This window comes from Ochotona curzoniae, unplaced genomic scaffold (genome assembly GCF_017591425.1).
Source record: "Ochotona curzoniae isolate NIBS_2020 unplaced genomic scaffold, NIBS_Ocur_1.0 scaffold_3208, whole genome shotgun sequence".
In the NCBI taxonomy this organism is placed as follows: domain Eukaryota; kingdom Metazoa; phylum Chordata; class Mammalia; order Lagomorpha; family Ochotonidae; genus Ochotona; species Ochotona curzoniae.
Genome location: NW_024467106.1, coordinates 7,558,012 through 7,584,958, shown reverse-complemented (window position 1 = coordinate 7,584,958; position 26,947 = coordinate 7,558,012). Strand labels below are relative to the sequence as shown.

General features: G+C 58.6%; 4 protein-coding genes across 8 annotated transcripts in view; 2 read left to right on the top strand and 2 right to left on the bottom strand.

Annotated features, from left to right (window-relative positions):
• Positions 1-953: 953 nt before the first annotated feature.
• WDR38 (WD repeat domain 38) lies at positions 954-3,394 on the top strand. The gene is made up of 9 exons (XM_040962767.1): positions 954-1,022; positions 1,370-1,490; positions 1,935-2,051; positions 2,127-2,224; positions 2,384-2,464; positions 2,553-2,684; positions 2,762-2,911; positions 3,074-3,121; positions 3,206-3,394. The coding sequence occupies exons 1-9, from the start codon at positions 954-956 to the stop codon at positions 3,392-3,394; spliced, it is 1,005 nt and encodes a 334-aa protein (XP_040818701.1).
• Positions 3,395-3,483: 89 nt separating this feature from the next.
• On the bottom strand, positions 3,484-5,539 carry RPL35 (ribosomal protein L35). Its single transcript, XM_040963481.1, has 4 exons — positions 5,469-5,539; positions 5,026-5,162; positions 4,629-4,710; positions 3,484-3,677 (listed from the first exon to the last, which is right to left on the bottom strand). The coding sequence occupies exons 1-4, from the start codon at positions 5,469-5,471 to the stop codon at positions 3,528-3,530; spliced, it is 372 nt and encodes a 123-aa protein (XP_040819415.1). The 5' UTR covers positions 5,472-5,539; the 3' UTR covers positions 3,484-3,527.
• A 2,159-nt stretch (positions 5,540-7,698) lies between these two features.
• Positions 7,699-13,052, top strand: ARPC5L (actin related protein 2/3 complex subunit 5 like). The gene is made up of 4 exons (XM_040963135.1): positions 7,699-7,942; positions 11,220-11,292; positions 11,806-11,982; positions 12,527-13,052. Exons 1-4 carry the CDS (start codon positions 7,794-7,796, stop codon positions 12,587-12,589), a joined length of 462 nt encoding a protein of 153 aa, XP_040819069.1. The 5' UTR covers positions 7,699-7,793; the 3' UTR covers positions 12,590-13,052.
• Positions 13,053-14,645: 1,593 nt separating this feature from the next.
• The window catches only part of GOLGA1 (golgin A1), a 42,594-nt gene continuing 30,292 nt past the window's right edge, over positions 14,646-26,947 (bottom strand). For 4 of the 5 annotated variants that reach the window (XM_041004614.1, XM_041004615.1, XM_041004613.1 and 1 more), the window contains 8 exons: positions 24,737-24,826; positions 24,156-24,258; positions 23,932-24,053; positions 23,508-23,651; positions 17,824-17,883; positions 17,198-17,368; positions 16,724-16,810; positions 14,646-16,432 (listed from right to left, as the gene is read on the bottom strand). In XM_041004614.1, coding sequence (XP_040860548.1) covers positions 16,352-16,432; positions 16,724-16,810; positions 17,198-17,368; positions 17,824-17,883; positions 23,508-23,651; positions 23,932-24,053; positions 24,156-24,258; positions 24,737-24,826 — 858 coding nt within the window. In that variant the 3' untranslated portion in view covers positions 14,646-16,351. The remainder of the gene's footprint in view (positions 16,433-16,723; positions 16,811-17,197; positions 17,369-17,823; positions 17,884-23,507; positions 23,652-23,931; positions 24,054-24,155; positions 24,259-24,736; positions 24,827-26,947) is intronic. The other variant, XR_005886222.1, reaches the window with a different exon arrangement.

The window sequence follows — 26,947 nt, the reverse complement described above, 5'->3', positions numbered from 1 at the left end:
CAAATAGTTGTAACGTTCAGAGCAGAGCTGATCCAAAGCCAGGAGCTTCTTCTGGATCTCCCTGTGGGCGTGGGGGTCCACGGGCTTGAGGCATTCTCTCCGGTTATCAGGCTACAAGCAGGGAGATGGATTGGAAGTGAAGCCGCTGGGACTCACTTAGCATCGGCACACCAGGCAGAAGATTAGAGTGCTGCGCTAACCCCACGGCCCCAATGGATCTCTTTCTGCACTTGTATTTCAAGTTACTCGAAAGGCACAAAGGCAGAGACAGACGCTCGAATTGGGCCAGGTGGCAGTCAAAAGCCTGAACTTCAGTCCACGTGGGTGACAGCGACCCAAGCTCCTGTGCCTCCTCAAGCACCCGCGGCTTTCTCGCGCTTTGCAGCGGGAAGTTTGGCTCAATAGAGCGGGACCGCGGGGACCCCGATGAGCCCCTGCACCCAGCTCTCCTCGCCGCCTGGGCTGTCCCCTCCCCTGGGCACCCGTAGGACCCAGCGCCGGCATCCATCACGGGGACAGACGCTCTCGACTCCCATGTGCCAGACTCTGTGTTCGGTCCAGCCCTGGTGGGCTGGGCGGGTGCTCCCGGTTAACTGTCGGGGTTGTCACCCTGCGCCTAAGACGCGCCTGCGCGCAGACGGAGCCCGAGGCGCGCCGGCAGGTGTGCGGGGCCGGCGCGCCCTCTAGTGTCCCCCGAGCGTCATCTTGGCGTGCAGCACGACCCGAGCTGCCCAGGGTCCGGCTAGGGCAGCGGCCGTGATCCCGGGGGGTGGGCAGCGTGCGGCCCACCCGGCCCCGGCCCAGAGCTGCCTCCCCCGTCCCCCCTGGTGGCTTTCCCAAAGACCCCCACAGCGGCTGCGCGCCGTCCCGCCTTCATTACCATGGAGACGCATGTACACAGTTCCTTCCCCTTCTGCCTGTCCTGAGGCCCCGCGGGTCGGCGGCCGTTGCCCATGACCAGCAGGGGCCCCGGGAGGCTGGCTGTGGGGAGAGTCAAGTTCTTCAGCCAGCACAGGGGCGAGGTGAGGCTCAGTGGGCTCCATCTGGGGGCCTGGGGACTCAGGGTGTGTTCTGGGGGACCCCAGTTCTGAGGCTTGAGGCTGCAGTGGACTGTGCCCGCTGGGGACACTGCAGGGCAGACCCTGGGCTGCAGTTCCAGAATGGGCTTTGGGTTCTAAGCTCTGGTTCTAACAAGGACCCCTGGCTCTGGTGTGGCTGAATGCAATCCCAGCTCGGGCTGGGTCGGAGTAAGCCAAGGGCTTGGGGAAGATTCTCAGCTGCAGTTTAGGGCCTGCTCAGAGCTGGAGGCTGGGAGCTTAGTTGGCCAGGTGATGCCTGAACAAAACCTACTTTTGTGTTCCACTTGCAGGTCAACTTCTCTGCCTTTTCCCCCAGCGGCCAGATCCTGCTCACAGCCTCGGACGATGGCTGCGTGTATGGTTGGGAGACCCACAGCAGCAGGCTGCTGTGGAGGCTGGAGGGCCACACAGGTGGGGGGCTGTGTAGACCAGCTGGGGCCCGAGGGTCTTATCTAGTATTAGAGCAGAGTCCACTAGGCACCATGCAGTCAGAGCAGCTGGACCAGGAGCTGGTGCCCTCACCATGTCAGGCTGCCCAGGAACCCACTTCTGTGTGATGGCGGAGGTCATTCCTGCCATGCTCAGCATGAGGTCAGAGTTCTGAGCTGTCCACGAGCACAACTGTGAAGCTTCCAGAACTCTGCACATATCAGCCTTCCCTTACCGCCCTCCCTGCAGCCACAGTTGGGGGGCCATCTTGGCCTCAGTCAAGCACAGTCGTTTTTTGTGGCTGGCTAGAGGTGCAGCATGTTGGGGCCCACCACCTTGGTTTTGTCAGTCCCAGGAGACAGGGCTGTGCTGTGGGGTGGGAGGAGCCAGGCCAGAGGTCTCTGGGCGCCCTGCGCTCCTGCCCAGGTCCCGTCAAGTGCTGCCGTTTCTCCCCGGACGGCCGCCTCTGTGCCAGCACGTCCTGCGACAGCACCATCCGCCTCTGGGATGTGGAGAGAGCCAAGTGTCTGCGCGTGCTGAAGGGTGAGTGGGCTGTGCGCCCTTCCTGACCCTGCTGGGTCCCTGAGCGTGTCCTAAGCCCTGGCAACGTGCCCCCAGGCCACCAGCGCAGTGTGGAGACCGTGAGCTTCAGCCCAGACTCCAGGCAGCTGGCATCGGGTGGCTGGGACAAGCAGGTGATGCTGTGGGAGGCGCAGGTAGGTGGCAGCCAGGGCTTGGGCCCATACCAGGATGTAACCCTCTCCCCAGGAATACAGCAGGTTGGCTTTGCTCAGGCTGCCTGTGCAAGGAAGGGCTGACTCTGAGCCTGAGGCCTGGCACCTGTGATGCCAGACAGCCCTTGGCTCTTCCCACAGTCGGACCAGATGCTGCAGCTCCTGGCCGGGCACCGGGACTCAGTGCAGAGCAGCGACTTCTCCCCCAGGGGCGACTGTCTGGTAAGCCTGGCTGACCCCTTTCCCACCTGGAGTCAAGCAACAGGGGAGGGCATGGACTCCATGCCGTGTCCTTACACTGCTGCCACAGGCCACTGGCTCCTGGGACTCCACTGTGCGCATCTGGGACCTGCGTGCAGGGACCCCGGTGGTCTTCCAGCAGGAACTCGAGGGCCACCGGGGCAACATCAGCTGCCTTTGCTACTCTGCGTCGGGCCTCCTGGTGAGCAGGGCTGCAGGGCTGCCAGGCTCAGGACCAGGGAGCACACAGGTCCTGAGGCTGAGCGGTCTGTCCTGCAGGCCTCCGGTTCCTGGGACAAGACCATTCATATCTGGAAGCCGACAACCAGCAGCCTGCTTGTACAGCTCAAGGGCCACAGCACCTGGGTCAGGAGTATCGCCTTCTCCCCTCAGGAGCTCTGGCTGGCCAGCGCTGGCTACTCCCATGTGGTAACCTCACAGTCCCAGCACTGACCCCCTGCACCTGCCCAGACCCGAGAAGCTAGGGGTTGCCTCATGTACGGGCTAGCAGCAAACTCTGGGGTGACATTCCCACAACAGACTGGGTGCCATGCTGGCCTGGCCTGCTCCTCCCACTTCCATTCTTCCCAGGTCAAGGTCTGGGACTGCAGCACAGGGCAGTGCCTGCAGACTGTGAAGGTAGGGCGAGGGCTACAGCCCCGGGGATGGGAGAGGCCGGGCAGCAGGCACCCACAGCCCAGAACCAGCGCTGTGCTTTGGCAGGGAGTCCTGGATGTGGCCCACACCTGTGCCTTCACCTCTGATGGGAAACTGCTGGTGTCTGGGGCTGCAGACCACACAGGACGCAAGGGCCGCGGCTCCTCTGGGCGCTCGCAGGTCTGTGGGATGTTCCAGCGCTGCACGTGGCCCGACCTCACCCCGACCCCAGCAAAGGGCACACAGATAGGGTAGCTGTGTCTCTCAAGCCCAACAGGATCCCTGGCCCACCACCACCCCACCTCTCCAGCCCAGGCAGGAAGACAGGAAGCTGTGTCCAAAAGTTTTGTGTTTTGTGTGTTTATTGCATTGCCACCGCTGGCCGGGCTCAGGCCTTGACCGCATACTTGCGCAGCGGGTACAGCCGCTCTTTCCGCTGCTGCTTCTTGGTCTTGAGGTTCTCCTCGTGCTTGTTGAGACGGCGGCGCATGGCGCGTGTCTTCTTGGGCCGCAGGTCCAGGGGCTTGTACTTCTTGCCCTAGGAGACAGAGTGGGGTGAGCGCAGGACCAGGACTCCTCTGGAAGCCGCGGAAGACAGGCATGTGATGATAGTGGGGGCTGGACTCAACTGTCACCCCGAGGGGCCGCCCCCTTGCTCATATTCCTGCAAGGCTGTGGTGGGAGGCACCCCACTCCTGACTCAGTGTAGGATCCCCGGATACAGCCATCTGCAGGGCTGGGCAGCCATGCCATCCCAGAGGCTCCCCTTCCTGCGAGAGCCACTGTCCTGTCCCTCCTACCCCATCCTGGCCCTCACGCCAGATGGGTGGTCACCACACTGGCGGACCGGGATCTTTGCGCCCCAAACCCCTGCCAAGCCTTGGAGTGCATCTGGGTGGTAGGTCAGTGTCCCCACCGTCCTCCGTCCTGTGCCTACCACCCCCCTGCAGCGCCTAGCCCCACTGTAAGCACACGGGGCTCCACATCCACACGTGTGGGGGGAGGGCCAGCCAGTCCCGACCGCCAACACCTGGTGCTGAGCCAGGTGGGGAAGAAGGGCCCCTTCCCAGCCAGGATGGCTCTGGGTGGCCGTCAGGTGACTAGGGCCAGTCCCAAGTGATCTGGGTGGACCCGGCTCTGGCAGCCCAAGGCCGGAAGAGCCGGCCTGAGGCTCCAGCCAAGGAACCCGCTGGGGACAGCAGCGTCTACCCGCAGCCCATCACACTGACGTCAGGTACAAGAAAACGGGCAGCAGCACCCAGGCCTGAGGGGCGGGGGCACTCAGTGCCACCCCCTAACACTCAGATCCAAGGCTCAGCTCCACAGGGACCTAGGAGGCTCTGGGAAACCTCATCTCTCTCAACCCCGTGGTCCTCTGATGGACCCCAACTTCAGCTCTGTTGCCTGCAGCGCTCATGGAGGGCACCCCGAGAACCAGCCCCGGCCCCCCGCTGGGACATGGAGAGCAGAAGGCCGCCTGCAGGCTCACCTTATAGAACTTCCTCAGGTTTTCCTTCTGGGTCTGGTTGATGACCGTGAGCACCCGGGCGATGGACTTGCGGACAACGCGGCTGGAGGGGAGAGGGCAGTGAGCGAGGTGGGCTCACGTCGGGCCAGCCGCTGGCCACCCCAGGGGGACGGGCAGGCCACAGGCCACGAGGGGAGGCGGCCCAGGCGGGGTGCACCTGTTAGGAGGCCGGCCTGGCCACGCCGCTGCAGCTCGGGGGCGAAGCCCAGCGAACTCGAGGCCTGGGAGAAAACCCCGAGCTAGGCAAGCGGACCCCCATGTGGCTGCAGACTGGCCCCCAGCACGCGGGCAGGGACACGGGGTGGGGGGCGGGCTCCCTGCAAGCTCGGATCCCCCACCGCGTCCCCCCACATCTCACATCTTGGACAGCTTGGACGCCGCGCCGCCGGTGACCTTGGCGACGCGCAGCTGCGACAGCTCCACTTTGAGGTCGTCCAGTTGCTTCAGCAGCTCCTCCTTCTTCTTGCCGCGGAGATCCCGAGCCTTGATCTTGGCCTGCGGGCGACACAAGGGTCGGGTTGGCACGGCTCCCGGCCTCGCCGCCAGGCCAGGGCCTCCGCACCGTCCCGAGAGGACCCGGCCGGGGCTCGAAGGACCGACTGTCCCAGACCCACGCCGCGGCCGCGCGCCTCCGAGTCGGACGGCGCAGAGAGAAAGGCGGGCTGCGGGGCTCCAAGGCCTCGCTGCCCCGCTGCTCTCGGCCCGGCTGCAAGATGAGCCCCCGAGGCTCACCCTGGGTCCCCTCACTGAAGCCCCCAGCCCTCACGGAGCTCGGATGAAGCCCGATTCCCTCGCGCTCACCATGACTGTCTCCGCCGCCGCCGCCGCTCCGAGGGAAAGAGGAAGAGAGAAGGGCCGATCTCGGCAACTACTTCCGGGTGGCGGCGGACGCGGCCAATGGCGGCGCGATTCAGGAATTTCGGCTCCGCCCTTTCCGCTCTGACGGAGAAGCGGCGACTAGGGTCGGCTGTGCTGCGACTCCTGAGAGTCGGGGACATGGCTGTTGGTCCCCGCTTCTCGGTCCCCTCAGAGCCGGAGCTCCCTCGCAGCCGGAGGTCTCGGCCCCCTCACAGCCCGGGCCCCGTCAGGGTCGGGGTGCCGGGCCCCCTCTGCCGGAGCTCACACAGCCTGAGCGGCGCTACTTGGGGAAAGGAAGAGATGGCTCTGGAATGGAAGTGCAGCAGCGTGGATTTCGCCGCCCTGTATCCCCTGCTGTTAGAGTGCATGGTTTGCATCTCTGTGAAGGGCTGCTGACTCTTAGACTCTACATGGGATCCAGAGCAGGTGCTGCTGGCTCTGCCCTCCACCCTGGCACTGCTGGCACCTGGGCCAGGGCTGTCCCCTCTGAGTACGCCTCTTGCTTGCTGACCGGAGCTCTGCACCCACGCCGCTCTGTCTGCTGCAGTGGCACCTGGCTGTAGAGAGGCCCGGCCTGTGCTCGGCTCCCACCCTTTGCACAATTCTGGCCTTGTTCAGTGTCTCTGGATCACTGCCAAGGGCACGTGCAGCTTCATCGGCCTCCTCGGCGCCTGGCCACCCTGACTGGAAGGGCCAGCACGGTGGCTCAGCAGGTTAATCCTACTCGACTCCCGGCAGCCCGCTTCCCCTCCCATCCAGCTCCCTGCTTGTGGCCTGGGAATGCAGTCGAGGATGGCCCAAAGCCTTGGGACACTGCACCTATGTGGGAGACCTGGAAGAAGCCCTTGGCCCCTGGCTTCAGATTGGCTCAGTTCCGGCCATTGTGGTCACTAGGGGAGGGAACCAGTAGATGGAGGATCTTCCTCTCCATCTCTGTAAATCTTCCTTTCCAATAAATAAATCTGAAAAGTCCATGACCACAAAGCAAAGCGTTTCATGGCATTTATTCGGATGCAATTTTTTTCTTGTCTGTAGGACAGGCATTTCCAGCCCAGAGGGACACATTTCCACTGTCAGGAGACGCTTACTTACCTTTTTTCAGGACCCCAAGGTTTCTACCCACATGTATTTCTCAGTGTGGGTGTCTGTGTTTTTAGCACCTAAATTAGGTTTACTCCTAGTCTAGATAAGCTATGTGTGTGTGTGTGTATACACATATACATATAAAAGCAGAGTGTGGAGGATAGAGAGGGTTGGGAAAAATGAGTGTGTTTGCATTTCCTGGCTCAGTCCCAGGTGGCAGCCATACGGGGACCGGGTTGAGGCAGAAGCACCTGTCAGAAACTCCAGCTAGGGCTCTAATGTGGGGGACTTGAGCTGCCACCTGTGGCCTTCAGGGTGCGTGTTAGCAGGACCTGGGAGCAGAGCCTGGACAAAACACCAGGTCTTGGCAATACTTTTCATGTGTAGACACAGTTCCAAAGTTATGAAAACAAAGCATATTTGGGGCCCAGCGCGTATTCTAGTGGTTAAAGTCTGCCTTGAATATGCTGTGATCCCATATGGATGTAAGTTCCAATCCCGGAGGCCCCACTTCCCACCCAGCTCCCTGCTTGTGGCCTGGGAAAGCAGTCAAGGACGGCCCAAAGTCTTGGGACCCTGCACCCGCGTGGGAGACCCAGAAGAGGGTCCTGGCTCCTGGCTTTGGATCGATTCAGCTCCAGCCGTTGTGGCCACCTGGGGAGTGAACCATTGGACGGAAGATCTTCCTCTGTCTCTCCTCTCTGTATTATCTGACTTTCCAAAAAGAAAAAAGAAGAAGAAAGAAAACAGCGTATTTGAAACACCAAGTTTTATTAAGTTTTAGCCCAAGACGAAGAAGCTCTTAGGCAGCAGCCCTGGCATCCCAGGGGCCCCAGGCACCGTCCCTCGGCGTGGGTAGTGGGCGCCTCGGGCCCGAGGTGCCGGGCACAAAACGGGATAGTGAAGCACGGAGCAGGATGCTCACGGGGTTGCAGCATCCGTAACCCGAGAACCGCCCGAAGTCGGAGGGTCGTCGGGAGGAGTCCACCACTCCCAACCCACTAGGCTCCGCCCTGCAGGTGCACTTCCGGTTCCGGCGCGGGCCGGAAGCGGGCGGAGGAGGCGGAGGCGGTGCCGGCGGCCGCTTCCCGCCCCCGAGCCTGAGCGGAGCCGAGCGGAGCCGGAGCGGAGCAGACCGAGGTCGGGCCGGGAGCGGAGCCCGCCGAGCGGCGCCCAGCTCCCGCCATGGCCCGGAACACTCTGTCTTCACGCTTCCGCAGGGTGGATATCGACGAGTTTGACGAGAACAAATTCGTGGACGAGCAAGAGGAGGCGGCGGCAGCGGCGGGAGAGCCAGGCCCGGACCCGAACGAGGTGGACGGGCTCCTGCGGCAATATCCTTCGCCGGTGCTGCGGCCTGGGCTCCCCCTCGGGCTCCCCGTCCCCGGGCCCGGGGCCGCCTCAGGCTGGCCTCCAACGGCCTCCCCAGCCGGTCGCTCCCGGCCCCGGGCTCCTCGGTTCTCCCCACGCGGCCCTGGATCGTGGTGGACGGGCTCGGGGCGGCCCCGGGTGGCCCCCGCTCCCCTTGCCCCCAGACTGGCCCTTCTCCGGGCACCCCTGGTTCGTGCCTCCTGCTCTTGGAGCAAGTCGGGCCGTCCTGGGGCTTGGGTGGCTGGAGCGGCTGGGGTGTCCCACCGCTGAGGAATGGAGCAGTGAGGGCAGTCGGGGCCCGGACCCAGCCTGCTGGCCTTCTGGGGCCCCTGGGCAGCCCTCCGTGGGAAACGGAAAGACCCAGCATGCGGCGAGGGCTGAGTTGGTACGTCCACCTGGGGCCGTGGACCTTGAGGGCCTGCGCCCCGCGGAGCTTGTGGCCTGCGGCTGGTGCAGGAAGCAGGGCGGGGAAAGAGCTGAGAGAAGCCAGACAGGTGTCAAAGCCGCGGCCCTCGGCTGCACAGGAGTGGTCTGCGGCGGCTGTGAACGGGCTTTGAGTACTGGTTAAAAATAGAGGTGACTGTCCCAGCCTGCTTGGTCCCTTAGCCGTTAGGGCGCAGGAAGCTGACTTATTCTCACAGGAAGGATTTGTCTTTATTCAAACGGGGTTACAGGAAGCGTGCGCCCCTCCCCCTCGTGGGCCTGGGGGGCGGGGCAGGGTGTACAGTAGATGGCCCGGGGTCAGCCAGTTGACTCAGCTGTGTCACGGCTTTGGGGAGGAGTCCTGGACCTGCAGGCCGACTCGGTGGGGGACAGGAGCGGGTTTATCAAGGTGGAGATCCAAACTTGTATTTCCGGCCCTAGCAGGATGACCTTGCTTAGTCTAGGTGAGATGGGGCTGGGCAGGGGCCCAGGAGGGAAGGTGGGTGTGTGGAGGTTGGTGCTGAGAGGGGCTGCAGGGTCAGGTGTGTGGCCCAGGACCCTCCTCCGTCACCCCGCAGATAAAGGGAATTAGGCTGGGACCAGGACCACCCTGGTCCCCTTGCTGCAGGAACTTGAAGGTCATGTTGTGGCCCTCACCCTGCCTGCCTGGCGGTGCTTGGGGGTGTGGGCCTAGCAGGTGTAGGTGTGCTAGATGGATTGGGGTGGGGAAAGGGGTGCCTGTCGCATGGCTGTGGAGGGAAGCCAGGGAGTGGGAAGAACACGGGCTGGACATGCGCAGACCTGGTCTGCACCGGCTCCTGCACGTGACCTTGCCTAGGTCACACACCCTCTCGCCACCTCTGTGACAAGGGAGCTAGCCAGTCCATCTCCTGCGTTCCGCAGCAACACAGCGCAGAGCAGCCTCGGCATCCCTGGGGCCTCAGACACCTGCAGCACCAGTCAGGCAGCGTGGCAGCGAGGGGCAGTGGGGAGAGTTGGAAGGTCGGCTGGGCCACTTGGCTTTGCGACCCTTGCAGGGACCTCACTGTCATGGGCCTTTCTTTGGTGGGCCTGATGTGAAGGTGGTCTGGCGCGGTGTGGGAACACCTGGCCTGGCCACAAGGCCTGCAGAGGTTTTCAAGTTTCAGTTCCTGTTACTCCTTGGTGAAGCAGCTTCAGGGCCTCCATGGAGAATGGTGATTGGGGCCGATTTTGTACCCCAAAATCTGGCCAGACTTGGAGACATGATTGTCACTGCCCTGGAAGTGCTACTGATGTCTGGTGGCTTGAAGCCAGAACTGTTCTCATCCTCCTCCTACGGGAAGGACAGAACTTACCCCAGAACCTTCTGGTCTAAAATGTATGGGCCAGCACTACAGGGCAGGGAGTGAAGTTAATTCAGGATGCTGGCGTCCTGGGTCTGAGTGCCAGTTTGTGTCCTGGCAGTTGTACTTGTGCTCCAGCTCCTTGCTGATGTGCAGGGAGAGGCAATGGACGGTCATCCAAAAAGCTGGGTCCCTGGGGCTGTGTGGGAGACGAGGACAGAGCTCCCCCCAGCCTCACCCACTCCTGACTGTTAGGGTCTTTGGGGAAGGGAACCAGCAAGTGGATGCACTGTCTCTCTCCCCTGTCTTCAAGAGAAATGATAAAATGCTAGTGCCATGGTTGGAAAGTTCTAGAGACCATGGATGGAGTAGGGGTCTTTGTAAGGGCTGAAGCCCACATGTGCAGAGGCCAACTTCCTGGGCGATGTGCTTGTAGGGTGCCCCCCTGCTGCCCCCAGTGCCACTGCAGGCCTTGCCTCTGAGGGGTGCAGCGCTGGCCTCACTGCCCAGCACTCAGACCGGTGACTTTGCTTGCCAGTTGTGCCAGGTTTGAGTGGGGCGCATGCGAACCAGCATTGCTGCTTAAGCTTTGGTGCTCTGCTTGTTTTGGGGACACCACCTGAGAAAAGAGGAGGTTGAGATTATTGGGGTGATGGTGAACTGACCCTGGTCTGGCTGGGTTGCTGACCAGATAGATACCTGGAGGGTTGCTGGGACACAGCCCCGGACACAACCCCAGCTCCACTGAGGTGGCACCTGCCGCAGGAAGCCAGGAGGCTCAGACCGCCCTGGGCTCTGTCCACGTGGCCAGACACCTGAGTGGGCCCTGCCGTCCTTGTTCTATTTTTGAAGCTTTTGGCTGAAGGCAGTGTTTCACATGAGGAAATGAAAGTCGGGCTGATGTCATTCAGTTTAAAATAGGTGTCACCGTTGGGGACCTAACCCAGATTGTCATCTTCTCTTGCTGGGTCTTCAGAAGTTGGCCCAGAATGTGGTGGCAGGATTGCTAAGTGGAGGTTGGGGCTGGGGTGGAGGGGTCATCCTGCTGGCCAGAGTCCCTCCTGGTGGCAGTCAGGCCTCCCTGACCCAGGGGGTCTTGGCAAATGGAAGTGGGTGCTCTTTGGGTCTTTCCTGTTGTCCTGAGGCCCAGCAGCAGTGACCTGTCAGGGAGTCTCCACCTGTACCTTCGTGCCTTCTGGTGTCTCCTTTCTCATGTGAGAAGATATAAATGGCCTGCAGCTGCCTCTGTACTGGCTGAGGGAGTGCTGAGTGCTACAGGTCTCCCCCTTCCTGGGATGGGGAGCAGAACTTAGGGGGCACCGGGCGGTTGGCTGAGTGCGTCTCTGTCGCCCCCTACACGGCTCAGGCAGCGCCAGGAAGCAAAGCAGCAGCAGGGACGAGATCCCGACTGACTGCTCTTGAGCTGTCCTGAGTTTGTGCTGAGTACGTGGCGGCACCTTGACCCAGAGGACCTTAACTGACAGTGATGCACAGGGGACATGCTCCGGGCCTTCCACGCCGCCTTGCGGAACTCTCCCATCAACACCAAGAACCAGGCTGTGAAGGTAAATGGGTGGAGTGGGGGCCACTCAGGGCCGTGGACAGCCCAGTGTTCGTTCCATTGGCCTCAGTGGTGGGTGCACAGGGTGGGCTCCACAGGGACCCCAGGACTGGCAGGCAAGGAGGCAGCCCAGCCCTGGCTGAGGAGCCATGCAGACAGCCCCTGCCCTGGGGAGCCTTTGGTGTGTGGTCAGAGCTGGTGGAGTGGTTGGGAAGGTTACACTTGTACTGGGGTGTCTACTACGTTCCTTCCTTCAAAGAGGGCTGCCTCCTCCAGGTGGGCCTCAGCACTCAAGACAGGGCTGGGACTGGGTGTGGAAATAGGTTGAGGGCCTGGCCAGTGCTCACACCCAGTGAAACACTTGCCCCGCGAATGGAGTGGAGTAACTTAGTGGTCCCAGTGATGAGCGGTGCTGTGGGATTCCAGCCCAGAGAGGCTGAACTTGAAATGGGCCATGCCGCCGTGGGGTATGGGTGCTGGCCTGTGGCGCTGGGCCCATCCTCTGTCTCGTCTGTAGGAGCGAGCCCAGGGCGTGGTGCTGAAGGTGCTCACCAACTTCAAGAGCAGCGAGATGGAGCAGGCTGTGCAGTCTCTGGACCGCAACGGGGTGGACCTGCTTATGAAGTACATCTATAAAGGCTTCGAGAAGCCCACAGAGAACAGCAGTGCTGTGCTGCTCCAGTGGCATGAGAAGGTGCGTGCCCGCAGTGTCCCCATCCCTCCAGGAAGCACCTGGGCAGGCTCTGCTCCATGGCATCGCCTTGGTAGCCATGGTCAGCACCAGGCGGGACAGGGGAACTCTCGCCATGTGCCTCGGGTCCAGGTGACAAGGTGTGGTACAGCAGGAGGAACACTGGCTGGCTGTGGCACTCTTGACCTTGGTGGGAGCCTGGACCTGGCCTTACCAAGCAGGAGCAAGCTTTGGGTAGACACCTGGACAGTCTCCGAGCAAAGGCTGTGCTCCTCCACTTGGGTGTGTCCCCTTGTCATTCCTGCATACCACCGGGTGCCCCTGCCCTGCCCCAGGGCTGTCTCCTTGGCCAGCCAGTCCCAGAGGCTGTGGGCTAGGCTGTGGTGGCAGTCCCGGGGCCATGGGGGTGGGAGGTTGGGTCCTTAGCCCTTTAAAGCCACTATGCCAAGGACTGCCGTGTGTTGATGGGCTGGCAGCTGGGGTGGGCATGGGCCCATGGCCGCCCACCGCCTCTCCCGTGCCCACCTGTCCTCTTTCTGCTCCACAGGCCTTAGCAGTAGGAGGACTAGGCTCCATTATTCGAGTCCTGACAGCAAGAAAGACTGTTTAAAAATAGACTCAGTACCTTGAGAAGATTGGCTGCCCAGGCCGGCGAAGCGGGGACTAAGTACAGACCATCTCCTAAGGAACACCCGACTGCCGGCTGAGGACACATAGCCGCCGAGATGTCTTTCGTTTTTGAGGTGGAGGGAGAAGTTGTGTTGCCCACATTCTTTGCAGGATCTGATCGCCTATGCCTTTGTCTACAGTGACGCAGAACGGACATCGCGGCGTGCAGAGTGGCTGGCAGCACTGGGCAGGCGGCCCTGTGGGCACAGCCTGTTGGGATGGGGGAGGGGTGGCTTGGGCAGGTGCAGGTCTGTGTGGGCCATGGGAGGAGGGAGAGCTTGTGCGGTCAAGTGGAGAAGCCCCGAGGGTCTGTATGGCCACCCGTCCTGTGGCCCTGTGGCCCAGAGGCCCTCGGGTTCCTTGTAAAGTGCCTGCTGCATCAATAAAGCTCTTGGCTTCTTAGTATCCGTATGGTGCTGGGCCTCATGTATGTGTTAGGCGGGACACAATGGGAACAGGTGACTCTGGCTGTTCAGAAGCCCCACATGGGAGGAGCAGACATCCATGTCTGTCCTCACCCGGCTGTCCCCGGCGAGCAGGGTGTGGCCACTTGCAGGCCCTCCTGCTGCAGCACTGTGGCCAGCTGCAGCCACAGCCCAGCGGCATTTTGCTGAGTATTTACTGTTTTTCTTGCCTTTAATGTTTATGATTTTGGGTTGGTGTGACTGTGGATGGCCTCAGGCTCCTGGGCTTGCTGTGGGCAGGAGCTCCCCACACAGCAACTGAGTTGCTTTCTTAATATTTCTTTGAGAGAAGAGAGGCAGTTTCGAGTGAGCTCCTGTTTGCTGGTTCACCTCCCACACGCCCGCAGTGGCCCCAGTGGAGCCAAGAGCTCAGCCCAGGTCTCGGCTGGGAGTAGCAAGGACCCAGTGCTCTGGTCACGCAGGTTATGTGTTCGTGGACAGTGAGATCCACTGGCTGAATTGGGATCCACCCCAAGAACAGGGAAGGAGTGGCCAACATGGGAGCCAGCAAAGGTAACAGGCGATAGACAAGAATGTACATTGGTGGCCTGGCACTGTGGCCTAGCAGCTAAAGTCCTCGCCTTGAATGCCCCGGGATCCCATATGGCCGCCGGTTCTAATCCCAGCAGCTCCACTTCCCATCCAGCTCCCTGCTTGTGGCCTGGGAAAGTAGTTGAGGACGGCTGAAGACTTTGGGACCCTGCACCCATGTGGGAGACCTGAAGGAAGTTCCTGGCTCCCGGCTTTGGATCGGCACAGCACTGGCCATTGTGGTCACTTGGGGAGTGAACCATTGGACAGAAGAGCTTCCTTTCTGTCTCTCCTCTTCTCTGTATATCTGACTTTGTAATAAAAATAAATAAATCTTTAAAAAAAATAAAAATGCGGGCCCGGCGCGGTGGCGCAAGTGGTTAAAGGTCCTCGCCTTGCACGCCCGGGATCCCATATGGGCGCCGGTTCTAATCCCGGCAGCTCCGCTTCCCTTCCAGCTCCCTGCCTGTGGCCTGGGAAAGCAGTCGAGGACGACCCAAAGCTTTGGGAACCTGCACCCGCGTGGGAGACCCGGAAGAGGCTCCTGGCTTCGGATCGGCACAGTATCGGCCCGTTGCGCTCACTTGGGGAGTGAATCATCGGATGGAGGATCTTCCTCTCTGTCTCTCCTCTCTGTATATCCGCCTTTCCAATGAAAAAAATAATAAAAAAATAAATCTAAAAAAATAAATAAATAAAAAAAAAATAAAAATGCACACTGGTATCCCACCAACTCCCAACAGCGAGCTCTGTGAGGGGCAGAGCTGCCCCCATACATGCTGTTCAAGGTCATGGCCACACTTGGTTCGGGGTCCTGATGCTCTTCTGCCCTATAGGCGCCTAGGACCCACTCTGGTCAAATCAGAGCATGGTCCTGCCCCTCGCCCAGCCCCTGCATGGGTCACTGGGACTCCTGGGAGGGGGGACGAGGCTGAGACAAGGACGAAGTACTAAGACACCCTGTCAAGTGGAAGCCACACAGTCGCATTGGAATTGAAGAGCTTTGATCCAAAAGTGTATTGCACCACAAAAGAGTCTCCTACAGCAGTTTTGGGGATATAGTCAGTCCTATGTACAACAGGGATCAAGAGCCAGCATTCAATAAGGGCTGCGTATGCGGCCTTCATACAAGTCACAGGACGCTTCATACAAGCCAAAGTGCATCAGTCACTTACAAAGTCTCTACTCCATTCTTCCTCTTAAAGCTGAGGGAAATTCCACATGCAGGAGGGGACCCTGAATCCAAGTGAGCGCCTCCTCCCTCCCTAAGCAAATACACTCAGGGACACCCTGGGCCAGAACAGCTGGGGGTGGGCTAGAGGAGTCCTGGGGAGGTGGGCCAGCTTCCACACGAGCCTCACCCTCCCAGGCGTAGGCACGTGTGTGCGGCTGCCAGTCCTTCATGAATGAAGGGATCCCGTCTCCTGTGCCCAGCAGGTAAACAGTCCTGTGGACGCCCCAGCAGGAGGCAGGTGACCTGAGGGGCAGGGCAAAGGGGTGCTGGGAAGCCTTGGTGCAGGCCTAGGTTCATCCAGGCTGGCAGCTCTAAGGGCTGTCCCTGTCTATGCACACACTGGGGCTCTGACCCGAAGCACAACAGACACACCACTGTCCATCATGGACACTGACCTAAGTGGAGCTCCAGCCACTCTGGCCTGCCTCATCCGGAGTAAGGGTGTGTCCTTATAGAACAAACCCAGGCTCTTCCGGGCCACCAGGGTCACCAGGACTGTGGCTGTGCTGGCAAGGGAAGTGGCTGTGGACTGGGAGCAGGTGGCATGTAAAAGACCATGGGCAGGAGGAGGGAGGACATGGCCGGGGGAGGGGACGGAGTGGGTTGGGGCGATTGTCTGTGTCGAAGGTGGTGACCCTTGGCCGGGGGCAGGGCTCGGGGTCGCAGCAGAGGTCATGGGGTGCTAGCAGGACCACGGGGACAGGAATCCCAGTGTCAGAATGATTTCCCCTGGATGCCGATTCCTTGAAGGACTTCCGTCAAGTGAATGTTCTGAGACAGAAGACATGTCGATAATAGCAAAGAGCCAAAATGGTTTACCAGCAACCCATCTGGGACAGTTAAGTTCATTCCAAAGGCAATTGAGTGTATTTGGTGCTACACTGGGGGCCTGGACACTGGTTAGTTCTTGCAGTGAAATGCAGACGCAATCAGAAAGCTGCATCTTCCACCAGCGCCTGTCTGCGAGCTGGGAGGCTGGAGGTCTTCCTGAGAGGGCTCCAGACACCTGCCCTGACTCCTCTGTGCCCACACCCCTGAGTGGAGAGTGCCCTGCCCAGCCACCAGCCTGGGACAGGGGCTGGGAACGAGGCGGGTGTCCACAGTGAGACATCGCCCTGGGTGGTCTTCGCCTCCAGCATCCTCTTGAGACGTGACAATCATCATGGGACGACGACCACCACCACCACCTGCTAGGAGCCCGTGCTGTGACTCCACGTGCTAAGGTTTAAGTAGAGGGTTCGGGTGCAGGCGGGGTGCCGGCCGGTCCCCTCCCGCCAGGTGAGTGCCACAGGAGCAGCTCCCTCTGGAGGTGCTGTCAGCCTGCAGGGAAGCGGGCCTTGAGTCTTGTAAACACCGTTCAGACGCTTGTACAAAATACTGCGGTTACAGGGATTAAACACCCACCCGCACCGACATGCCAGGGATCTTCTCACAGAAGCAGCGTCCCCCACGGAGCTCCGTCCCGGCGGCCCCCCTAGGACCATGGTATTCGAGGGCTGGAGATGGAGGGCCGGATACTGCCCTTGGGGGCTGGTTTGGACCCAAACCATGACATCTGCATTGGAAACAGAACAGGTGTCTGAGTGGGGAAGGCCTGGGGCAGGGGTGGAGGCAGCCCCCGCACACCCACCAGCCCGTGACAGAGCCCTTCCCTCCTGCCCTGGCTGTGGGCACAGCACTGACATGAAGACGGCAAGGCCAAGAGCCCTAGTATGGTTGGGGAATGACAGACAAGACAGGTGACAAGGGACTGCTGAGCAAGGGCTGCCAGGTGCCCAGGTGAGCCGCTGGCATGCCTGGCGTGGATGGCGGCCCTGCAAGGCTGCACGGCAGTGGAGAATGCTACCTTGTACTCCAGTGTCTCTCGCAGCATGTTCTCTTCCTCCGGGGAAAAGTTGAGCAGGACTGACACAGCTTTGATGAGATGGAAAGCCTGAAAGGAAGTTTAAGTTTGCTGCCAGGGGCCTGGGAGGAGTGAGGGTGAAGGGAGCAGGTGTTGGAGGGCAGGGGCATTGGGGCTGGGTGGCCACATTTCTTGTTCCTCATTAGCAAGAAGCATGAGGTGGGCAAGCTTCGGGTCTTATGAGGCCGGATAGCGTCCACAGCTCCTTCCCCCAGCTCGGGATCAGCAGGGTTGGGAGAGGGCAGGTGCCAGCCTGCCAGGTGGGCGGGCCAGGGAGCTGGTGCCCTGCTCTGCCTCAACTGCCTATGACCCAGCAGGAGAAAGGGACGCGTGTGCAATTGGTTGGAAGGTGGGGAGGAAGGGGGCGGGGAACCATGCAGGTGCGAGCCGCCCGGCTGCTCAGGACAGCCCCTTTACCTCGGACTCTCGACAAGACATGAATTTTAAGACCACGTGCTTAAGGTACTCAAAGTTGATCTCGCGTGAGTCGTTGAGGTCTGTGTGATTGCTAACCGATGGTGCCATCTGTGACAGCTCAGGGCCAGGCTTCTCCCGGACATCAAAAAGCTCACTGTCAGGTCTGATTTTCTGGAAAGCAAACCCAACCACCACAGGGAAAAGACACTACGTTACAACTTTCAAAAAGGGGCTGAACTCCTCATGGGGACCCACCTGTGTCCCCCTGCTCCCCAAGCCAGCCCAGCGGGGAGCAAGCAGGCTCTCACTGAGAAGCAAGGCCAGAACCCAGCAAAGGGAGTGAGGTCAGTGGGGACTCAGCGAGGCATGGCCCCAGCGCAGTAAGCAGCCCAGCCTGGAGCAGGGGGCACTGTTCTGGTCTGTGAGGAGGTGAACTCTCCTGGAGGGAACCCAAGTCCCAGAGGATGCAGGCTCGGAGGGCAGGCATGTGCCCGGGCTCACAGAGCTCTTCTCAGAGGCAAGTTCCTGTTGGGGGCAGCGTCACACAGGTGGACACCTGACTTGCCAGAGACCCCCAGGATTGGCTAGAAGCAGGGACCGATGGGGTCCGGTGGCCAAGCACTCACCAGCTCCCTCTGCAGGGTCTTCTTCAGCTCCAGCATTCTCTGTTGCATCTGCTTTATGGTCTGTGACAAAGCACCCCCCATCCCCAGGAAAAACCCATGTGGACATGTCCGTGCACATGGCTCTGCCCTCAGAGGCCCATGTTCAGCCCCTATGGCCAAGGCCGTGTTGCAACCCAGGTGGCTAGCATTCTGTCACATTCCCTCCCAGGGCTGCCGTGGGCCCCTCTAGGCTCAGCGCTCGGGTCAGCATCCTGGGCTGGCCCTGAAGGTAACACTGCTACAGCTGCAGTACAGGATCTCTGGTCCATGACAGTGGGGTTCAAGACCTTGTATCCCCAGAGAGGGTCAGGCCAGGCCTTGCAGTCCTCACCCTGTCTCTCCTGAAACACTGCAGGCACAGGCAAGGCTTACTTTTTTTTTTTTTAATTGGGAAAGGTGGATATACAGAGAAGAGAGGAGAGACAGAGAGGAAGATCTTCCGTCTGATGGTTCACTTCCTAAGTGAGCCCAACGGCTGCAGCTGAGCTAATCCGAAGCCAGGAGTCAGGAATTTCTTCTGGGTCTCCCACATGGGTGCAGGGTCCCAAGGCTTTGGGCCGTCCTTGACTGCTTTCCCAGGCCACAAGCAGGGAGCTGGATGGGAAGTGGAGCTGCTGGGATTAGAACTGGCGCCCATATGAGATCCCGGCGCATGCAAGGCAAGGACCTTAACCATTATGCTATCGTGCTGGGCCCCAAATCAATTTTCTAAAAGAGAAAAAGAAAAACCCAGTATTGCTGTCCTGCAACGAGGGACCTGGTGCACGAAGCTGATAATAACACGCATGGACTCTAATTGGTGGTCATATAGGCTAAGGGAGGAAGTATGGAGCTTATCAACAAAACCCATCAACTCTTTCTATACTTTTGTTTGGAACTTTTTTGTTTTGTATATTCCACCAAGAGTCCTCATTCACATGCTGTCCACTCAACTGTCCTTGTACAAGTGATATCCATGTAGCTATATGAATGGCACCCACTCTTTTCATACAAGTATTATCCTATCAGTTGTCATCCTGTGCTCGCTGACATTCTAGGGTCACAGTGTCCCTTTACAAGTGTGGGAGATCTGGAAAGAAGTTCCTGGATTCTGGCTTTGGATTGGCACAGCACCGGCCGTTGCAGATGCTTTGGGGAGTGAATCATCAGATGGAAGATCTTCCTCTCTGTCTCTCCTCCTCTCTGTACATCTGCCTTTCCAATAAAATAAATAAATCTTAAAACAAAAAAAAGAAAATTTATTTGAAAAGCAAGTGACAAAGAGGGAAAGAGAGCATCCATGTGCTAACTTACTCCCCAATGGCTGCGGGTGCTGGGGCTGGGCCGGGGGGAGCCAGCAGCCACGACCCTATGCTGGTGTCACACATGGGTGGCTGAGCCTAAGGACTTAGGTCATCTTCACTGCCGCCTGGGCGCATCAGCAGGACAGTGGACTGGAAATACCAGCCCCCTTTTACTTTTTTTCTTTAAGATTTATTTTTATTATGTTTTTATTGGAAAGGTGGATATACAGAGAGGAGAGACAGAGAGGAAGATCTTCCGTCCGAAGATTCACTCCCCAAGTGAGCACAACGGCCGATGCTATGCCGATCCGAAGCCAGGAGCCTCTTCCGGGTCTCCCACGCGGGTGCAGGGTGCCAAAGCCTTGGGCCGTCCTCGACTGCTTTCCCGGGCCACAGGCAGGGAGCTGGAAGGGAAGCGGGGCCGCGGGATAGAACCGGCGGCCATATGGGATCCCGGGCATGCAAGGCGAGGACTTAACCACTTGCGCCACCGCGCCGGGCCCCTTTTACTTCACTCTTAACAATAACAAGTGAGTTCAGTTAGTATTACGGGCCTAAGTGTCATTTTTTGCAGGTTTCATCATCTGCTAGACTACAGGACACTTCCCAATTCAAAAATTTATAATATAATTACCAATTTGAACTCAAACTTTCTCCAGGGGGTGCTGTTTGGGGCAGCAGTGAAGACGCTGCCCAAGATGCCCCCAGCCCGTGGCAGAGTGCCTGGCTTTCCCATGCCCCTCCTGGTTCCACCTTCACCATTCTGTCCATGCAAGCCTGGGGGGCATCAGGTGCTGAGGGTCCCTGCCACCCACACTGGAGACCTGGACCGAGTCCCAGCGATGCTGTGGATATTCCCTAAGTAAACCAGCAATGGAGAACTGTCATTGCCTCTCAATTCAAAAGAAACTGGAAGTTCTCCACAAGTCTCACAACTTTCAACACCAAAGTGAGTGCCACCTGTATACTTCCAATTTATCTCTACATTCTTACATCGAGCGGCTGGAATCCTCAAAATTCTTTTTACTTGTTAGTTTTCAAGGATTTCTAAAGTTTTCTTAATTATTATTTTAACATAACAGTTAAGCCCATGTCTTATGAATTTTCATTCTTATTTTATAAAAAATTATTTATACATTTGAAAGACAGAGACAGTGACCTTCTATGCACTGGTTTACTTCCCAAATGACCACAATGGACAGGGCTAGCCGAGCCAAAGCCCTCAGCTGGGGACTCCATCTGGGTCTCCTGTGTGGGAGGCAGGGCCCCAGCACTCGGGCCATCTTCTGCTGCTTTCCCAGGCGCATTAGCAGGGACCTGGATCAGAAGTGCACTAGCTGGGGCTTGATCTAGTGCCCAAATGGGATCCCAATGTTGAAGGGGTCCACTTCACTGGCCCTGATTTTTATTTTCAGACCAAGCTGGAACAGGCTTCACTTACTCAGGAAGTGGGGAAGGACACCCCAGGTTCCCCAAGGACCCTGGAATGTTCCTGGCCCCTGTCTTTCTGGGCATTCCTGGAGACCTGTAGAGAGGCCACCATCTTCTCTTGGCTGACTGTGAGGCTAAAGCGCCCCCTAAAGGTGGATTACTGTTTCCTGTGACTGCTCAGCTCTTGATGTTAATCCCATCAACACTTTTCAACTTTCGGGGAGGTGCCAGGACAAAGCAATTTCAGCTCCCGGGGGTCAGCACTGTGGCACAGCACAGTAAGCCTCAGCCTGTAGTGCTGACATTCCAAGATGGGCAATGGTTCAAGTTCCAGGTATTCCATTTCTGATCCAGTTCCCTGTTAATGTGACTGGAAAAGCAGTGAAAGATATCCCAAGTGATTGGGCTCCTGTAACTGCATGAGAGAACTGGAAGAAGCGCCTCACTCCCAGTTTCAGCCTGGCCCAACTCTGGCTGTTACAGCCATTTGGGAAATGAACCAGAATGAAGATTCTTTTTTTCTCTCTTTCTGTAAATCTACCTTTCAAGTAAAAATAAGTAAATCTTTAAAAGCAATTACAGCTCTCAATAAGGAAGAATGAATTTCAGAGCACAGAGCCAAGCAGAAGGTGCAAAGAGAAGAGCTGCAAGAGAAGCAGCGAGGAAGCAGCTGAGTGGTGAGGGTTCTGTGAGGCAGGGCAGGGCGTGCTGACAAAGCCATACTGTGAGGAAGGAGGGGCCATCAGGACGACTCTTCCCGACAGAGCTCGACGGGTGCAAAGGTCCTGAGGCGGGAGGCGCTGCACTGAGAGGTCAAGCCAGTGTGGCTGTCTGGAGTGAGAAGGCTGCTGAAGAACAGGATGACGCCACACTCCACACGCCGCTGCAAGGACCATAGTGACAGAGGAGCAAGGGGCAGAAGTTCAAGGCCATCCTCCAGAGAAGCAAGGAGGAGTAGGCTAGGCGGTGGTGATGAGGCCAAAAGGGCCTGCTCCTGATCCGGACCTGCAGGTAAAGAGCCACAGGGCTGAGGAGGCCAGGGCTCACTGAGGACAGAGTCGGGCATGGCAGCAGCGGAGTGGCTGTGCAACTGCTGACACCGAGGCACGGCTTTCAGGGCGCAGGCCTTGGAGACCTTCTAGGCACTCAAGAGGCAGCATGGACAGAGGCTCGGCTTGGGTCTGCAGGGCCATCTGAGCTGCAGACAGGTGGGAGGGGACAGCAGCACAGGGCATGGGTGACAACACCATGACAGCAATGCAATTTGAGGTCAAGGCTGGCCAGCCCCAGAGTTCTTCTTAACAAAAAAAAAAAAAGAGCTGGGCCCAGTGGCGTGGCCTGGCAGCTCCCCTTCAAGTCCTTGCCTTGAATGCGCCGGGATCCCATATGGGCGCGGGTTCTAATCCCGGCAGCTCCACTTCCCATCCAGCTCCCTGTTCGTGGCCTGAGAAAGCAGTCCAGGATAGTCCAAAGCTTTGAGACCCTGCACCTGTGTGGGAGACCCAGAAGAAGTTCCTGGATCCTGGCTTCGGACCGGCATAGCATCGGCCATTGTGCTCACTTGGGGAGTGAATCATCAGACAGAAGATTTTCCTCTCTGTCTCTCCTCTTCTCTGTATATCTGACTTTCCAATAAATAAATACATCTTTAAAAAAACAAAAAAAAAATGCAACTATGGTGTAGTGGGTAAAGTTGCCACCCCGTGACACCACAGCATCCCACATGGGCACCAGTTTGTGTCCTGGCTGCTTTAGCTCTGTTGCAGCTCTCTGCCTGAGGCCGTGGAACCCTGCACCTGCGTGGGAGACCTGGAAGCTCGTGGCTTCAACCTGGCCCTCCTCCAAGTGTGGGGCCATGTGCAGTGAAACAGCTCGTTTCTGCCTCTCCTTTTCTCTGCCTTTCAAATAAAAAGAAAATGAATCTTAACAGCAAAAAAAAAAGAAGCCAGTAAGCCTGGAAGCCACGATGGTGGGCAGAGCAGGAAGACCCTGAATGTGGCAGGACTGCAGAGCAGGCGGGCCCTGCACTGGGTACAGCAGTCCTGGGACTACCGGCCAGAGGGTCCATGCCTCCTGCAGCCATGCTGGGGTGACATCACCACAGCTGAGACAGGGCCAGGAGTTTGGGAAAGGAGATGGGCCAGGCAACTGAGGCTGCGCAGCAGGTGAGGGACTCTAAGCCGGGCAAGGAGTGCAGACAAGCTCTGTGCCTGGGGAGGACAGTGGTCCCCCAGACAGGAGATCTTACGGGGCACACATGAGGTTCCCCCAGAGGCATGACTCAACATGAGCCTTCAGGAAACAAGCCGGGCTGCTCCACTTAGAGAGGAAAGTGAGGCAGCCACTTCCACCACGGCCAGCAGCATGGGGGTGGCGGGGAGGAGGGGTCTTGGCTTTGGGAATATGTTCTGCTTCACATCTGTGCCTGGTTTTTGGCTGATTCATGGAGCTATGTTTGTTTTGAACACATTTCTGTGTGTATTCTGCACTTTGCGGTAAGAGACATGGAGAGTTTTTGTTTTCTTAGAAAATACGCAGTTTCTGGCCAGAGCACTAAGCCATCAGCACATGAAGCTGTCCGGCGAGGTGGCCCCAAGGGGACTGGGGTGAGCCCGCAGTGGGTCACTGACCCCACCAACAGCACCACATGTTGGACTGAGAGTAACATCCCCTCCTCTCCCACCAAACACACCTCCAAATCAGAAGCAGGAAGGGGTGCTGAGGGTGCGTGACCCCAGGACCATGTACTGTGCAGGCTGGAGCCCCCGATGGTATGTCAAGGGGACAGGGAAAGGGAGTGTACAGAGGAAGATGGAAGCCCTTCTGACTAAAGAAGTTCCAGAGAGCACCAAGAAAGCCCTTTCAAGGTGGCTGATATCACAGGCTGGGACGGAGAGGGGTAAAGACTGTTAAGGTCAAGGGCGCCCTCACCTTGTTCTTCTCGGTCAGCTGCTGCTCCAGGTCCTGCTTCTCCTTCTGTAACTTCCCTAGCTCCAGAGCCCCCAGCTCACCATTTGGCATTCCACCTGCAGCTGGAAGCTGGTACGCAGGATCTTGCGTGGTCTTTGAGCTCACCTGCAGGGTAGGGGCGGCTGGTTAAGAGCTGAGCCACATGCGTGTGCCGGAGGGGAGTGGGCTTCTTTCACTGGTGTGGCCTGGTGGGTGGCGCCAGGCAGCCAGTGCCTGTTGGAGAAGGCCAAGTCAGCGCCTGCCTGAGGGTCAGTCAGCTTCCCTCGTGGTATCTGTGGTGCTTTCCACTCACGTGGGCAGGTGTGGCTATGTACAAGGGCTTTCAGGCTGCACAGCCTCCGCCCAGCGGCCACTGTCCCGGGGCCGCGCTGCTGGTGGGACTTACGTGCAGTGTGCTGGGCAGCCTCAGCAGGTCCTCCTGGGCCGCGGTTTCCACTGCCCGCAGGCCCCTCAGTACCTCCAACTCACTCTGCAGCTGGCGCAGCTGCAGCAGGGCTGACTCGTGACCTGGCATGGGCACAGATCAGGGGCGCTGCATGAGCCGGGCCTGCGGACAGTGAGGGGCCGCATGGGACAGGCCCGCTGGCTTGGCCGGAGCTGATTCCTCACCTTTCTCTAGCTCCACAAGCTCCCGCTCCTTCTGCAGAAGCACCTGGGATGTTTCCCGCAGACTGTGTTCCTTCTCCTCCATCGCAGCTGTCAGGCTGGTGGTCTGGGAGGGAGGCGGTGGCGTAAAAGGGTCTGTGGCCACAGCGGCCCCTCCTCCCGGAAGCTGTCGGATGGTCACTCAGGGACTGAGAGCCTCCGGGAGGGCCGCAGTCAAGGCAGCCTCTGTTCCTGTCTGTGTGCTCACGTTCCTTCTCTTTCCACTGTCCCCTGGCCATCAGCCAGCCAGCCAGGGCCAGGCCATTCTGCCCAGGCCTGCCCCGCACTGTCATGATGGTCACTTCCTACTCCTGAGCACCTGTCAAGGCCCACACCAGGTGAGTGCTTGAGACATCCTCACTCAGTTTCTTACGTGAAAGGTGTGGACTATATGGCTAGCTCATCCCAGACGGGGATCCCTGTGCAGCCCCTGCTCTGCCAGAAGGGGCCGCCCCGCGGGCCCCTGGGGAAGGAGGCTGCTTCTCCCAGCAGCGGAGCCTCGCCCCGTTGGTCCCCAGCCCAGCAGGGCATGGGGGCCCACCTACCTGTTGCTGAAACTCCTCCCTTTGCTTCCGCACCTCCTCCAGGGCTTGGGCCATGGCCACACTCACAATTTCTCTTTGGCTCCATTCTTCCTAGAACCCAGAAAAGAGGTAGGAGAGTAAACTCCACACCAGGGCATGTCCCTGAGCTGCAACCTCCTGCGCAGCCCTGCAGGGTCAGAGATGTCGGGGCCACCTGCCTCCCTCTGGAGCTGTCTAGGTAGACAAGTACATTTGCTTCCCAGCAAAGGGCACATCATGGAAGGCGTGTCCTGTGGGCACCCTGGCCAGTACCCAGGCCCAGGTAATGGAGCTCATCAAACTGGTTTTATAAAGCCAGAACAGGGACCCTGCACGGTAGCCTAGCGGCTAAAGTCCTCGCCCTTGAAGGCGCCGGGATCCCATATGGGGGCCAGTTCTAATCTCGGCAAGCTCCACTTCCCATTCAGCTCCCTGCTTGTGGCCTGGGAAAGCAGTTGAGGACAGATCAAAGCCTTGGGCCCCTGCATTCATGTGGGAGACCCGGAGGAAATTCCTGGCTCCTAGCTTTGGATTGGCTCAGCTCTGGCTGTTGTGGCTGCTTGGGGAGTGAATCAACAGACGAAGATCTTGCTGTCTCTCCTCCTTTCTGTAGATCTGACTTTGCAATTACAATAAATAAATCAAAAAGAAAAAAAAAAAAAAGAAAAGCAAGCACAGGTCCAGGAGACTTGAGAACTGAGTGCACAGGGCGTGGGCCCAGGGCAGCTGGGTCACAGGGAACAATCCTGAGCGCTGACCGACTTTCTATAGGGCAGAATGTCACTAGTTCATGCGAATCAGCTTGTCGCACAGGAGAGAAGTGTGGCTCTGAGAACTTCGGTCATTTGCCCAAGGTCCTGGAGCCACATTTAGGAGACAGCCAGCACCTTTGGACATTAGGGCTCCAACCCTAGGCCTTTCCAACCAACAGGCAGAGTGCCCCGTGGCCCCCAGGGGCTGCTGGCTGCTCCAGGGGAAGCCCCGGGGAGTGCGGTGAGATGTCCTGCTCCTGGCTCTGCTCTCAACTTCCACATGGTCTGCAGGGCTGTCAACCAGGAAACCCTGATTCTGTGGCATGGGACTTAGATCCGGCCAATCACAGTATCTCATTTTTTTTTGCTGTTGTTAAAGGTTATTTTTCCTTTAAAAATTTATTTTTATTTGAAAGGAAAAGTTAAAGAGAGGACAGACAGATGCTGCCTTCACTGGTTCACTCCCCTAATGACTGCAATGGCCAGAGCTGGGGTTGGTCCAAAGGCAGCAGCCAGGGGTTTCTTTGGGTCTTCCATGTGGGTGCAGGAGCTCAAGCACTTGGGTCCTCCCCTGTTGCCTTTCCAGGCCATTAGCAGGAAGCCTAATCAGAAGTGGAGCCTCTGGGATTAGAACTGGCACTCATATGGGATACTGGCATCATGGGATCACTGGCATCATGGGATCCCAGCACATGCAAGGCGAGGACTTTAACTATTACGCGCCAGGCCTGACTAGCTAATCTTTAAGTTGAACTTGGTATGGCCCATGAATGATGCTATAACTACACGAGTTAGCCCAACACTCTGTAATCCATGTTGAGCCCATCAGCTTGTTGAGCTGCAGCTAAGCAGAAACACCTTGCCTGGGGGCTGCAAGCTGGGGGATGCTGGGCAGCGTCCACCCAGTCTGCAGGGACAGGGAGAGCAAGGATGCCCCCTGGGTTAGCTGAACAGCAACGCAGGCAGAGGGCCCCAGTTCCGGTGGTCGTCCTGCTGGTTATGGGAGTTGCCCACCTCTTCCAGGACAGCTCACTCTCCCTTTCCACCTAAGCCAGACCCCCGTGCGGGCGGTGGGGCACTCAGCCTCGGGGAGGTGACATACCTGCTCCTGGTGGCCCACCTCGGAAGCCTGGAGGGGGGACCTGGGACACTGCAGATAACAGCCTGCCAGGGGCTCTCCACACTCCCAACCACAGCTGGATACATGAAGAGAAAATCTTCATGCTCCATGGAGAAGGGGGTGGGCAGGAGGGAGGGTGACATAAATGCAACATTCTCTCAAGAGCTTTTGTGAGGAAATTTTTTTAAAAAGATTTGTTTATTGGGCCTGGTGCGGTAGCTTAGCAGTTAAAGTCCTCGCTTTGCACGCACTGGGATCACATATCGGCGCCGGTTCTAATTCCAGTGGCCCCGCTTCCCATCCAGCTCCCTGCTTGTGGCC